Source organism: Triplophysa rosa, linkage group LG19, assembly GCF_024868665.1.
Source record: "Triplophysa rosa linkage group LG19, Trosa_1v2, whole genome shotgun sequence".
Classification (NCBI taxonomy): domain Eukaryota; kingdom Metazoa; phylum Chordata; class Actinopteri; order Cypriniformes; family Nemacheilidae; genus Triplophysa; species Triplophysa rosa.
In genome coordinates, this window is record NC_079908.1 from 16,822,726 (window position 1) to 16,837,163 (window position 14,438).

A 14,438-nucleotide genomic window follows, 5' to 3' on the forward strand; every position below is an offset into this window, starting at 1 on the left:
AATTCAACCCGATTCACTGTTTCCTAAGCCTATTACATAAAGTACTTAGTGTCTTTTGCTCAAAACAGAGATTAATCCAGTCAGCTGGCGCGGAGATAAATGTCTCGCGTCCAACTCTGGGATGTGTACTGTAGTGTACAGTATATAAAGATTGTATTCTCTGCATTTTTTGTGCATATGCCTCTCATTAGTTCCCCAGCTATCAGTATAGCATAATCGTATTTGTGTTTAATGCCAACGGGCATTTTTCAGCCTTGGCATGTGCAATAAGGTGCTGCACTATAAATTGCAAATCAAACAGAACTCATTAGCGATGCTCACGCAGGCAAGAATAGAGGATAGAGAGAGATAATTAGTTATCTCATCTGGTGCCTAGCAGGCTGGAATTCACGCTCATTGTTACCCCATCCCTGTCCGAATCGGAGGCATGGCAGAATAATCGTGTTTACCTTGCTATCTTGTTGCTTATACACAGTAACTGCATTAATTACAGCCATCAGTCACTCACTGTCACTCTCTTTCTCCCTCCCTGACCTGTGCATGTGTTTTTCCAAGCCTGGAGAAGCAGACCAGACATCTCATTATCTAATACAGGTGGACTGGAGAATATCTGATCAATGCTTTCTGGGAATTGTGCCATTTTGTCCAAAGCTCAAGTTGGGTGAAGAGTCAGTGTGCCCTGCTGTCAATGAGAGCTTTGGACATGCTTCAATATTGAATCCTTGTACGTGCCAGCAAGAGACCCTCTCGGTTTAGATGTGTAAGTGCTGAATCAGATGTGTGGCTGCATTTCAGGGTTCTGCTTTAATGGGATCAATTGTGAAATGGTGTAAATGATTTTGATTTAAAGTCTTTCTACTGTAATTTGAAGTGTGCTAATGTGATCAGAGCTGTAAAGGTTTATAGTGTAGGTAGGTTTAACCTGATTTATTGATGCTGCCATTAGAGCATTAGGCTGCTTTTTATATTCCCTGAGAAAGTTTTTATTTGAATTGAAAATGTAATTAATTCCTACACAATTTTTACAATACGGTTGAGAAAAAAGCAACACCCAACCACAACAACCTAAATGTATTTAGATAAGTAAGTTTAAATTTAGATCAGATCTACAGTATGTTATATTTATTGCATTTCCAATGAGCTTGTACAAGCAATGTTAAATATTACTGTATGTAAATCTGAAGTATGCCGGTTTTATCTTTTTTTTCACCACTAGCCAAAATTTAACATAGTAAATTAAAATGACTTGTAAGGAATTAAAGGCAACACATTTTTACTGTGTAAGATAGTGTATGATTCCTGATTGACTGCTTTCTGTGACTCTAAAAATAGCCATTTGGGCATTTGCAAGTCCTGCGCTCTCCCTCCCTACCCGTGTGTTGTTGGTTACTTAGCAACTTATGCGCTCCACATAAACTGCGTCATTTCCTTTATAGGGGCGCACTGGAGCGAGCTTGTTCAGTCGATCCCCTCCGACAGCTGAATGCTGGACGACCGCTGTCGAGCTCCGTGCCCTAGTGCTGTATTTATTTGCCCTGTAATGCGGTGAATAAATCTACAACCTGTTGGGTTTTCTGGCTTTGGAATACATCAGGTGCGCTTTCCAAGGAACTAATGCGCGTTGCAACTTTACTTTTGCGAATTTGAGCTTGCCAAAAGGAAAACAACTTTGCGGTGTAGTTTGGCTGCCATAACCTCAATACACGAGACGAGTGGATTAGGGCTGAGTAACCTACGTTACGCTTTTAAAACGTTGATAGGAACGCATGGGTTTGATAATGGTTCCATTTAAGGTATTTAATTTTATGTAGACATTCGGAACTGCTTCACGGTTGACGACGAAGACATCGGAGAAGCTGTGGCCACTTGACCCTTTTCTAGGCAAACAAGACGCAACGTCACCATTATTGGAAAGGTGCGCTTTCCGTCTGTTATATCCAAAACAGCTTTTAAGTGCGCGAAGAGTGCATTTGAAAAAAATCCAAACTTTTTGCTTAGTCGTCCCTTGCCTAAACAATTGGATATATTTGTTTATTTGTTGTAGGGCTACTGAGATCGATGCCTCCCGTTTCGTAACAACGAGTATGACGGGCAATGTTAGGGTACCGATGTGCCATGCGCCGCTTCGCAGGCTCCCATAGACTCGGCACTGCAATGCTGGCCGTGCCTCTCCACTTCATCGTGGCTCTGTAATTCAGCCAAGGAGCGAGAGGATGAGCACAGATCTGGAGCGCCTGTCTTTGAACTCTTCCTCGGGTAACTCTGTGGCGTCCAGTGCGCGCACCTTGTCAGCCAACGTTAAGAAGCTTCACAACGCGCTCAACTTGCTGCTCAGTGACTTCGAGAGAGAGCAGTTCATCCACTGCCTCAACGTGTACCACTCCAAGCGCAATGTCTGCGATTTGGTCCAAACGCTCAAAGTCATACTCAATGTCCCGAGTAAGCGGCAGCTTTTGCCCATGCTGCGGCTTGTCATCCCGCGCTCGGATCAGCTTCTCTTCGATCAATACACTTCAGAGGGTCTCTACCTAAAATCCGACGCTCTTGCGCCAAATGGTGACCCGGAAGGTGCCCACGATGCAGCTAACTCGAGTCCAACAAGCGGGGCTCGTTTCTCGGCCCATTCGGCATCTCAGGTCGCGTTGCGCGGGTCACCAGACAACATCAGCACCAGCAGCGATGGGACAACGACGCTTATTCCTCTTCTAGGCAGAAATTTCTTACCGGAGCCGCCCGGAGAGATCCGACAGGTTATCCTCAAACGGCACAAGAGCAACGAGGGTTTGGGATTCAGCATTCGCGGAGGCTCAGAGCACGGGGTCGGGATCTACGTGTCACTGGTGGAACCGGGTTCACTGGCGGAAAAAGAGGGTTTGCGAATAGGAGATCAGATTATGAAAGTTAACGACAAAGTGTTTGATCGGGTCACACACGCAGAGGCAGTTAAGGTAAGTTGCAAGTTTATTTCAAGTTACGTTGTTACTTTTAAAAATGAATGCTCTGCGTATTTGGTTTTGAACGTGTGCTTATGTGGTAACGTTAATTTTGCGCGTCTTTATTTATACACTAACTTTATCAGCTACTGTTGTAGGTTTTATGCCTGTTTTGATGTCTTTTTTCTGTGTGGCAAACTGGGCGCAGACGACAGAACCGTGTTAGATCACCGGATTCTGCCCGGTTATTTGACCACAGAGGGACCGAAGGATGTGCTCCTTCTCCGTGATCGATTATTTATGCGCGACAAGCAGCTCAATCGTTCCCTTTACCCTGGGGTGATACATGTACATTTCTATTGAGATAAATTAGCCAGAAACGTCCGTACAAATGTCGATTTTATTGACCAGTTTGTATAGACTACAGTTAAATGAATGCACGTGGCTTGCACATTTCTCATCGATAATAATTCTGACCAAATTGAGTGTTCGGTGCGAGAATCGCGCGCGCTGTCCATGGTGCTGAACGTGCTTTTCGTCATAGTCTTCACTTTCTCTCCAAGAGACTTCATCATGATTCTTGTCCGTAGCGTGTCGTTTGGGATAAAACCTGCCACTTTAACACACCACACTCTTTCAGATTACCAGCCATCTAAAAAACAGCAAAAACTAAACGCATTTGCGAATCGAGGAAATAATTTGCGCCTGCACATCCAAGGAAAATGTCGAGGTCAATTGTCATGACAATTTCACACCATATTCTTCATATTTTTTAATTCCACTGTAAAACATAGAGTTATGTAGGCTACATTATAGAAAACACATGTCTGTTCCTCGTGTTCCTTTTGCTTAATTAATAGAGCATGTCTATAGTAACAACTCGTTGGTTTGATTTCCAGGGAGCATGCAGACTGATCCTGTTCAGATGCAGTCTAATTTGTTGTTTATTAAAACAAAAAATGAAATTGCACGTCTCAATCATATCTTGGGACATTGACACCAAGTATTGGCTCACAGCTAACACGCCTTCATGCCTTGGACACATCTGTTGTATAAAGCTCTCTTAGGGAAATCGCCAACACTTCTAAATTCTCTTGTTTGTTCATGTCTGTGTGCCAAGAGAAAATTTGCTTCAACAACAAACAGTTTGGTACCTTTCATAGTTATTTTTTTTTACCTCCAGGGAAAACTGGCACAGAAAACGGCAGGCTTTAAATTCCTGCCACCCTGATGTTGTTAAACAGAAGCTCCTCCTAACTAATCATATTGATCTACATGAGTGAATGGACAGACTGAAGTTGACCTTTTGCTTGACTTGATAGTGTTGTTTATAAAGCAGTGAAAAAACTAGCTTTTGTTGCTGAAGATATCAATTCAGTACAGTATACTTATGTAACTCCATTTGTTCTTTCATTTTTCTAGCAGTTTCTTTTCAGAAACAGATGGAGTTTCTGCGGGGCTACGTTGACCTTTTTGATATGTAAATGAGTTTTCAGCATTCTTTGCTTTCTTATTGAGAAACACTAAAATAGTATACTTTTTATGTCAGTGGTGACAACTTTACTTTTTTTGCTCAGGGGTTGCTCAGTTATGTTTCCTTTAAATATTCATTTTAGATGCTACATTCTTTAAGAGAAATGCAAGTTTTTGACATGCAATGAGGGTAAAGAGGTTCAGTTTTAAATAGCTGTGGAAAGCTCGGATAATTTGGTCTTGGAGGATTTGATGAGAACTGTTGAATGTTATATTAAAATCTTTTCGATCTTAGGCTTCTGTGTCCCTGTATATGAACACTGAGATTTTTAAAACTTTAGAGAAGATAGGTGTGTGATTGATTGCTATTTTTTTCCAGGAGAAACACCTAAGAATATATTGAATCTCAAAGATGCAATGGATGACCTTTCTCTGCGGTCACTGTTCACGTGTTCTGATAAATGAAAATGTCTTTTGGTATTTCCTCATCTCTTGCCTTAAGCATGGCTACATAGAAGCAACAACGTTCTCTTTTCCTCTTCATCTTACTGTCTTTTCTTTCCCTTCCGATTTTACGAATGTAAGGCACCTGTTAGATTACATTGGTCCGATTGAATTTGAATGCTTTTGTGTCTCTTATGCAGACAGACTGCCAGCCAGAATAACAGAGCATTTATATTACCTACCGCCGTCGCCCCTCGGCTCAAGATTTAAAAGGTTAAATCCCTCTCGCTTTTGTTGTCCTGACACTAAGAGATGATTAAGACAGAAGTGTTTACCATCTAAGGCGACCGAGGGCGAAGCAAATGCTTGGCTGCAATCTCAGTTAGAGCCAGGAGAGAAGATTCATTACTGGGTCGAGCCTATAACAGTCCGTGTCCACCGGTGCAGAGTAAAGAGCTGAGGGGGTGTTTTCAATTCATTCTGTATGGGAGCTGAGCGATAGGCTTGTGCAGGGGATTGTGGGATTGACAGCAGACAAAAAGTGTCAAATGCAAATAAGCGGTGAGAAAAACGGCAGGAGGCAGCCAACCTCTGTGAAGGCAGTCACGTCTGTCATAAGCGTTTTAAAATCCGGCAATAGTGCAGAGTTTCTGACGGATTCAGTGCTTAAATCACATAGGTAACTGTTACGTTCAATTCGGATGTCAAAAGCAAGTTGTGCCTTTTTTGTTGTGGTTAGGTTGTGGTTGGGTTAACATAAAAACAAGTTTGTATTTTTTCAACGGGTAGTTTATAACGTTGTGTGTGTATAAAACCATTTATTTTAGATACACTTGTGATTGGGTCAATATGCACATTTTCTAGTTTAATCTAAACCAACGGTTGGGTTTGGCCATATTTTACCCAATCATGGGTCGAAACAACCAGCTTTTTAATAGTGTACAAAATAAAACCAAGGTACAACCTTATAAGAAACAAAAACGTGGAAACTTTAAATCAAGTAAAAACCTTAAACAACTAAAACAAGAGGAAAAACAAACATGTTTAAGCAGGTTTCTTCTACCTATATATAGTATAGAAAATGCTGACTGACTTACTGACAGATGAATTTCTATTAAGTAGACTTTAAGTTGGTGTGCTTACTAGTTTTAACACATTGTGTCTTGTTCTTTATATACCCCAAATGTTTGACCCTTACTCATATGGTCCCTTGTGCATTTCATGGGTTTAGAGCAAGTGAATGTCTGTCTATTGTGTTCTCCATCTTGATTTAGTTTCACTATAAAACGGAGAACATACACTGCCTATCTCTGACAGACCTCATCAATTTGAGGCAGGCCAGGATTAATGCTTGCCCATTACACCCTGTTGGGTACCTGTTGATATATGGTTGACTGTGGATCATTGGTCCACATTTCTGTAACTTCAAGACCTCCCTCATCGTTGTGATATACTGATCTCAGGTCTGCCGCTGGGGTGACACATTGTGCTGAGGGGGTTGATGTTTTTGGTTGATGGTCTGGGTTTGTTGTCCCCAAAGCTGACTCGAACATTTCTGGTAGGGAGTGAGTGAAGCATGAGGAATTGAAATGTTGGACAGGCAAAACCAATGAACAGAAAGAAATAACAGTATTTATGGCATGAATTTAAAGGCATAGTTCATCCAAAAATAAAAACTCTCATCATTTATTTACCCTCATGTCATTCAAAACCTGCAAATGATTTTCTTCGGTTGGACACAACAATTGTTCATACAATGGAAGTCAATGGGCGTCAATTTTGTTTGGATACCAATGTTCTTGAAAATATCTTCTTCGAAGTCATTCAGGTTTGGAATGACACGAGGATGTAAAGAATCTTTATTTTGGATGAACTGTCACTTTAAGTGATTGACGTTTGTCCTTGTTAAGTAAAAAATGGGAGAAATTCTGACAAATGTTTGGCTTTAGTATGTGTATTTTGGCATATTACAGCATGAAAAAGCACAGTGCAAGTTGTTCACTTGCCAAAAATACTTCCCAGACATTTAAAAAAAAAAAACTCCTTGTTTTAACATCATTTGAAATGAATGAATCACTGCAAAAACGTTTTTTCTTTACAGAACTATACTCATTAAATGTAATTTTAGAGGAATGAATCTCTTACTTTCTTTTGTTCTCTTCGTCTCTCTTTTTCTCTCTCTCACACACACACGCACACGCACACCCCCCCCCAACCCCCCCCCCCCCCCCCACACACACACACACACAAATGCTGAATTACTGTATGAAAGTAAAGCGTGACGCTCTGACTAGACGTGGCAGTCTCTCTTCCATGCTGCAGGGAGCTCAGAGAAGAGGAACACAGACAGCGCCTGCCTGCCTGTTTGTTTTTTCAGATAAACATAGACTGTAAAAAATCCTCCACCATCAGACACATGAAGTTACATCTTTCTGCAAAAATAAGTGCAATGGGACTCATTTCACTTGCAAATAAAAACTGTGGCGATGCCTTGCTATAGTGGCATCGTATGGTAATTCCATTAAATGTTGATGCATTTCCAGTTATTATATTGTATATTTATTTATATACCATGGCATTTTCATGGTAGTCTTATTTGTATTACAGCACCCTAGGATAAGTTGCTTTTGTTATAGCGTTCCTTATTTGTAAGTCACTTCTGATAAAAGTGTGTTGTAGACAGTTTCATCCGAGTAGTGATCGCTGCAGCCCGGAGAACAGCAGATGGGAGGAGCTTACACCACAAACTGCAAGTGGGAGGAGCTTAGGTCGCATGTAGGCTGGATTTTCACGCGGTGATGGCAGGAGGTAAAGACGGTATTGAAAATACTATTAAAATTAAATTGTCATCGTAGTTTAAAGTTTGACAATTTGTCAAAATGCATCAAATGAATATACAATAAAGCCAAAACTAAAAATAAAGCTTTTTATGAAAGCGTTTTAGTCCACCGGAAGTTCAATGCAATCAACTGTGGATCATGAACCAATAGTACAACACACAACATTGAATAAACCAATCAAAATCCTCTGGAGGTTTGTACAGTCCACTTGCGGCTAACTTCCCACCCACTTGCGGCTGACCCGCCCATCTGCAGCTAGCGCCGACCTCCGTTTTCAATCTCGTTTCATTGGAAGCACGCACCTAGCCTGAAGTTAATGTCCGGTCACTGTTTGGCTACAATATAACGTTTTCCTTTATATTTAATTTATATTAATATTTTATTGTATAACAATTGTATTAAATTATATTAAAATTGAATAGTTGTAATAAGTGACTAGGTCGTTTTACCCTGTTTATTATAACAGAAATAGCAAAACTGTACTAACAAAACAGTGCGACACACCTCTGGTCCCAAGTGACTTTTTAGGTTACATTTTTACTAAGTTACATTTTTTTAGATGTGCATTCAATTCGATCAATTCGATTCGATTCGAATTCGATTTTATTTAGTCCAAGCGATTGAAGTTTGTTGTAATTAATAACCCACTTCTTGTTTTTGTCCTTCCTCTCCCCAGTCTTCTCTAAAGCTTTCAAGGAAGACACAGACATGTCATCTGAAACAGTCAAGCCCCTCCCCCTTCTAGCCAAACCCTCTTCCATCTGTTGCATGAGCTCTTGTGTTTGCATGACTGGACACTTCTAGTCTTCGAGAGAGAGAGAGAGAGAGAGAGAGAGAGAGAGAGAGAATAGATAGAGTTGTATCTACATCTCTAATGAGACTGCAGTATTGATGATATGCATGCCATTTCTCATTGGCCAATCCACTGGATTTGGTTTGTGATTGGCTGATGCTTAGTTTTTTAACTTGTGCTTGTAAATAATTGAAGAAGCAACACCTTGTCTCAACACCTACACAGCTCATGTCAGACAGAGACAGAAGGGAAATGCGGCGTGCGTGTGCGCATGTGTACAAAGTTTTTAATATTATTACTTCAATGCAGATTTTCTTGTATTTCTACTGCTGAACAATGCAGAATTGTGAAATAGTAATATTTTTCTTCCTTAAAGACAGACAAACATCTTATCTATTCTATCTATGCAATTACATACAGAATAACCTTCCTCTCTCTCTCTCTCTCTCTCTCTCTCTCTCTCTCTCTCTCTCTCCCTCTCTCTCTCTCTCTTTTTCTGATTTTTCACTTCATTAGTGTTACCTGCACACTTGCTCTGAATGCAAAATCCGGTTTTCTGCATTATCAGTATTCTGCATTCAGTTGAACACACACACACGCACGCATGCACGCACATGTCTGGTTTATTATCTCCGTGGGGACAGTCCATAGACACACACGCACACACACACACACACGCATACACAGTAAATGCACACACACACATGCCAACATATGCACCTACCTTTCTGCATCCATCCAATTACATTGCTTTATAGAAGATTATTATTGATCCAATGATTTGTGATGACGTACTGTACACACAGGGCCTCAGGGAACTATCTACATAGTGTGAACCCAACCACACATGTAGTATAAGCGTTTACTGCATAAGCGTGCTTGCACGCCCTTTTCTGTGTTTGTTCAGGAAAGCACGCATGCTGCAACAGAAATGATCGAATCGCCAGCATGTGAGTTTGTTTTGTTTGTTGCATCTGCTTTCCACTGTCATGTGACTCTAATGACTGGTCTTTAGTGTTTGTTGAATATAACTGCAAAAGTAACAGCGTGAGCTTAGCTGCTTAACCTATCTGCTGGGAAAAAAAACATTAAGGGACTAAATGGCCGCCCCGCTCTGTTAGAAGGTTCGACGTGCATGTGACTGTGTGTGTGGCTGCACTTGCCAATTTTCACCGCCGCATGCGAGAAACAACGGTAATTGACCTACAAAGGTTATATCCATACAGTTTGTTGTATTTAATCTCTGTGCTATAGCTTTGGTCACTGTCATCCGCCTCAGTTGTCCGTACAGTATGTATTGAGTTTCTCTATTAATTATCTGCTCCGGGCCCATCAATCTGGATTTTATTGGCAGTGGACGTCATTTCTGGTTTGTTGGATGGGTTTATAGCTGGCACTGTTCACCAGATACATCTGCTAATTGACCCTTTCTTACTGTGGCATGTGGTTATGCTGGGTGGCAAGCGTTCACATCTATGGGCATCATCTCAGTGCCCAGTATGCAAACACAAAGCCGTTAAATCCAATATGACACATCTGATAATATGTGTGCATATTGAAGCGTCTTATTTTTTTGTCTTGTCATTATTAGGATTAATGCATTTGTCTAATTTATAGTGTCACGTTAAAGGTCCAATGTCTTATTTTTTAGAGGATCTATTGACAGAAATGCAATATAATAAACATAACTATGTCTGTAGAGGTGTATAAAGACCTTACATAACGAAGCGTTATGTTTTTATCACCTTAGAACGAGCTAGTACTATCTACAAACACCATGGGTCCACTTCCATGGAATTCGCCATGTCGTTTCTACAGTAGCCCTAAATGGACAAACTGCTCTGTATCATAAATACGTTATCTCCTTCGGCAAAGAAGCGAAAACGTGACGACATTAGCTCTGTGTCAGCCGCTGAAGTGCATCGAAAGGGAGGGTTGAGTGAGCCGTTGGTTGCAATTCACAACCTCACCACTGGATGCTGCTAAAATCTCCACCTTGCTCCTTTAAGTATAAAATTAGTGTATGACAATATAGCGCTATTAATACATTTAAGTGTAATTTAGTGCACTTTTTTCACCTGGGAACAACTGGTAAAATGGATAATAGCGCGTCATTCTTTACATGGGAATGATTATTTAAAAAGCTTTGCAATGTAAACAATAAATTATGTATATCATACATGCATGCTTTTATAGCAAAGGATTCGTATGTAGTTTTATACTATATGTAAGGTAGGCACCTGTTTCATCTCTTATTTACTAAGAACTTTTTGCCCTAATGAAACCTCTGGTGTGGCTAAAGCTCGGATGCATATAGTTTGCAGTGGTGTAAAGAGTACCTGAAAACCATACTTAAGTAAAAGTACAGATACCTTGCAGCGAAAACTACTCCATTACAAGTTACAAGTCACCAATTCAAAAATGACTTCAGTAAAAGTCTTAGAGTATCTGAATTTAACAGTACTTGAGTATTTTACTCGTACTGAATGTAGGCTCAAAGCAGCACTAGTCCTTGAACACTTAAGAGACATGTCAGTGAAAAACAAGAAACAGTTGATTTGTGAGGTGAGCAATCACATTTATTTTCTTAAATCAAAATAAGACTGAACACCTCAAAATTGCAACAAATCATGGTCGACACCATAACACTCAAGTCTCATTTAAGCTCAAGTGATCATAATAAACCAAACTCTTTCAAAAGGTTTCTTCAATATAACGGATAAATAAAATAATGTTAAGTCCAATTAAAAAGTCAAAGCCTTTTTAAACTGGGCATGCTGGTTTTGGCCTCATCATCAGCTGCTGTCATGTCCTCATTTCACATAAACCGCCAGCGATTGACATTGATAACCCTATCCTAACCCTAATTGATAATGCACTCTTTATTCACATAAAGAAGCCATGTTGACAAGTTTTAGTAAGTAAGAGCAAAACCCACAAGATATAGTACCTTCAATGCCTTGTAAATGGCTATATTAATTCTTCTGTATCAAAAATAAACTGCCGCAAAAGAATGATGGGTACCAGGTGAAATGTAATGTGTAATTGCATTAGTCATTACAAATGTAGTGGAGTAAAGAGTACATATACTTGTTCAAAAATGTAGTCAAGTAGAGAGTAAAAGTTGCTAATATCTTTAATACTCAGTACAACTACAAAGTAGCCAAAAAGATACTTAAGTACAGTAACTAAGTACATTTACTCCAATACTTTACACCACTGATAGTTTGTTAGTACTAATGTTATGGTATTGTTTGGTATTCATTTTAACAGGGAAACCTTCTAAATCCCTGCTAAACGTTTAGTCAAATCTAGGGCTTTTTATATGCTTTTAATCTGTCGACACACTGGGACTTGTTATGGAGTAATGCTTCAAAATTCTGATGCTTAAGCTGCCATCCTGATAAAAGAATCACATATCGTATTTAACAAAAATGTAAGGCACATTTGGATGCTTTCATATCAGTTCAGTACTGAGGGTAAGTTATTGTTTGGTCACATAGGATTTAGATTAAGAGAGATAATTAAGTGGTTTTAGGAAGATTATTAAAATCGCTCTTTAGTGAGAACGTGCTTTCGAGAGGACTCAATTTAATTCCCCAAACCTGATATTGAGAAAAGGATTTGGAGGAGGAGCGCGAGGCATATGGAGATATTAATTCTGCACAGATTTGTCTGGGGTCAGGAAGGGGCACTATGTTTTATTACATCTCTGTGGATTGTGATGCAATGGCAGGAGCGACCGTACTTGAGGTCTTGCATCAGGTCCATGTAATTGATTCCGTTCTGAGATTTATGTTTCTGGAGAAATGAGTTCTGTTTGTGGATCTGAGTTCTAGCCATCAAATCGAGTGTCAAAAGGCAGATAACTTTTATCCTGTCCCCGAGCGTCAGACCTGAGTCCGGACCTTGTCTCTATAAAACACAACCCCCCCAAATCGAACAGACAAACTGATGAGATTTTTGCCCGTGGGCCGCTGCCAACAGAAGCGATCAAGCCGGGAACGCTCATCTCCTGTACCTTAAAGTTGCGCCAGGGAAAATCACAGCATCTGGAGAATTTTCTGAATGGAGGGGGTGGGGAGAACAGCTGTCGAGCTTTCTGATTGAAGGGCGCTATAATGAGAGAGAAGGGATTTGGTAGGTGATATAATTGTTCTGCCACTCAGGATCACAAGAAGACATGCTCATATGTTCATCATGGGCAGTGTAGGTTAGTGACAGATACAGGGTTGATAATACAGTGGATTGACTGATGCAGTCAAACACTGACATGCTTCACATGTAGTGGATAAAGATTTTTTTGGACAGTGATTGTGTGTTAGTGTATGTTGTATCATGCTTTACATATTTTCTCTATTGTTGGCATTGAGATTGTTACTTTTGAAATACTTGAAATACCTTCTAATAATCTTCTAATATAATCTGTCAATAAACACGTTAGAATGTTTGGGAGTGAGCTGAACCAATAGGTTAATATTATAAAACATATTATAACATCCATCAGATCCTCCATCAGATTTTGTTTGAGACACTGAAGGTATACACTCTAGATTGTTTTAAATAAAATGTATATTATAAATAGTAAAATACATTAATGTAATGTTTTTAAAAGTTACCCCTACACGGAAAACAAATTCTCAAAATGTTTATGCTTTTGTCAATGGGTAGAAGCCTTTCAAAAGGGTCCTTATACAGTATGTAGCATTAGGTACAGATATGTAGACGATTTCATGGGACGTACGCACCTGGCCCGAAGTTAACGTCCGGTCTGTGTTTGGTTATAGCATAACCATTTATTTGATCATTTATATTAATATTTTAGTGTCTATTAATTACAAACCCGATTCCAAAAAAGTTGGGACACTGTACAAATTGTGAATAAAAAAGGAATGCAATAATTTACGAATCTCATAAACTTATATTTTATTCACAATAGAATATAGATAACATATCAAATGTTGAAAGTGAGACATTTTGAAATGTCATGCCAAATATTGGCTCATTTTGGATTTCATGAGAGCTACACATTCCAAAAAAGTTGGGACAGGTAGCAATAAGAGGCCGGAAAAGTTAAATGTACATATAAGGAACAGCTGGAGGACCAATTTGCAACTTATTAGGTCAATTGGCAACATGATTGGGTATAAAAAGAGCCTCTCAGAGTGGCAGTGTCTCTCAGAAGTCAAGATGGGCAGAGGATCACCAATTCCCCCAATGCTGCGGCGAAAAATAGTGGAGCAATATCAGAAAGGAGTTTCTCAGAGAAAAATTGCAAAGAGTTTGAAGTTATCATCATCTACAGTGCATAATATCATCCAAAGATTCAGAGAATCTGGAACAATCTCTGTGCGTAAGGGTCAAGGCCGGAAAACCATACTGGATGCCCGTGATCTTCGGGCCCTTAGACGGCACTGCATCACATACAGGAATGCTACTGTAATGGAAATCACAACATGGGCTCAGGAATACTTCCAGAAAACATTGTCGGTGAACACAATCCACCGTGCCATTCGCCGTTGCCGGCTAAAACTCTATAGGTCAAAAAAGAAGCCATATCTAAACATGATCCAGAAGCGCAGGCGTTTTCTCTGGGCCAAGGCTCATTTAAAATGGACTGTGGCAAAGTGGAAAACTGTTCTGTGGTCAGACGAATCAAAATTTGAAGTTCTTTTTGGAAAACTGGGACGCCATGTCATCCGGACTAAAGAGGACAAGGACAACCCAAGTTGTTATCAGCGCTCAGTTCAGAAGCCTGCATCTCTGATGGTATGGGGTTGCATGAGTGCGTGTGGCATGGGCAGCTTACACATCTGGAAAGGCACCATCAATGCTGAAAGGTATATCCAAGTTCTAGAACAACATATGCTCCCATCCAGACGTCGTCTCTTTCAGGGAAGACCTTGCATTTTCCAACATGACAATGCCAGACCACATACTGCATCATTTACAACA

General features: G+C 40.0%; 1 protein-coding gene across 3 annotated transcripts in view; it reads left to right on the forward strand.

Annotated features, from left to right (window-relative positions):
• The first annotated feature begins 1,451 nt into the window (after positions 1 to 1,451).
• Positions 1,452 to 14,438, forward strand: part of whrna (whirlin a) — a 72,072-nt gene continuing 59,085 nt past the window's right edge. For 2 of the 3 annotated variants that reach the window (XM_057360961.1, XM_057360963.1), the window contains exon 1: positions 1,452 to 2,948. In XM_057360961.1, coding sequence (XP_057216944.1) covers positions 2,214 to 2,948 — 735 coding nt within the window. In that variant the 5' untranslated portion in view covers positions 1,452 to 2,213. The remainder of the gene's footprint in view (positions 2,949 to 14,438) is intronic. The other variant, XM_057360962.1, reaches the window with a different exon arrangement.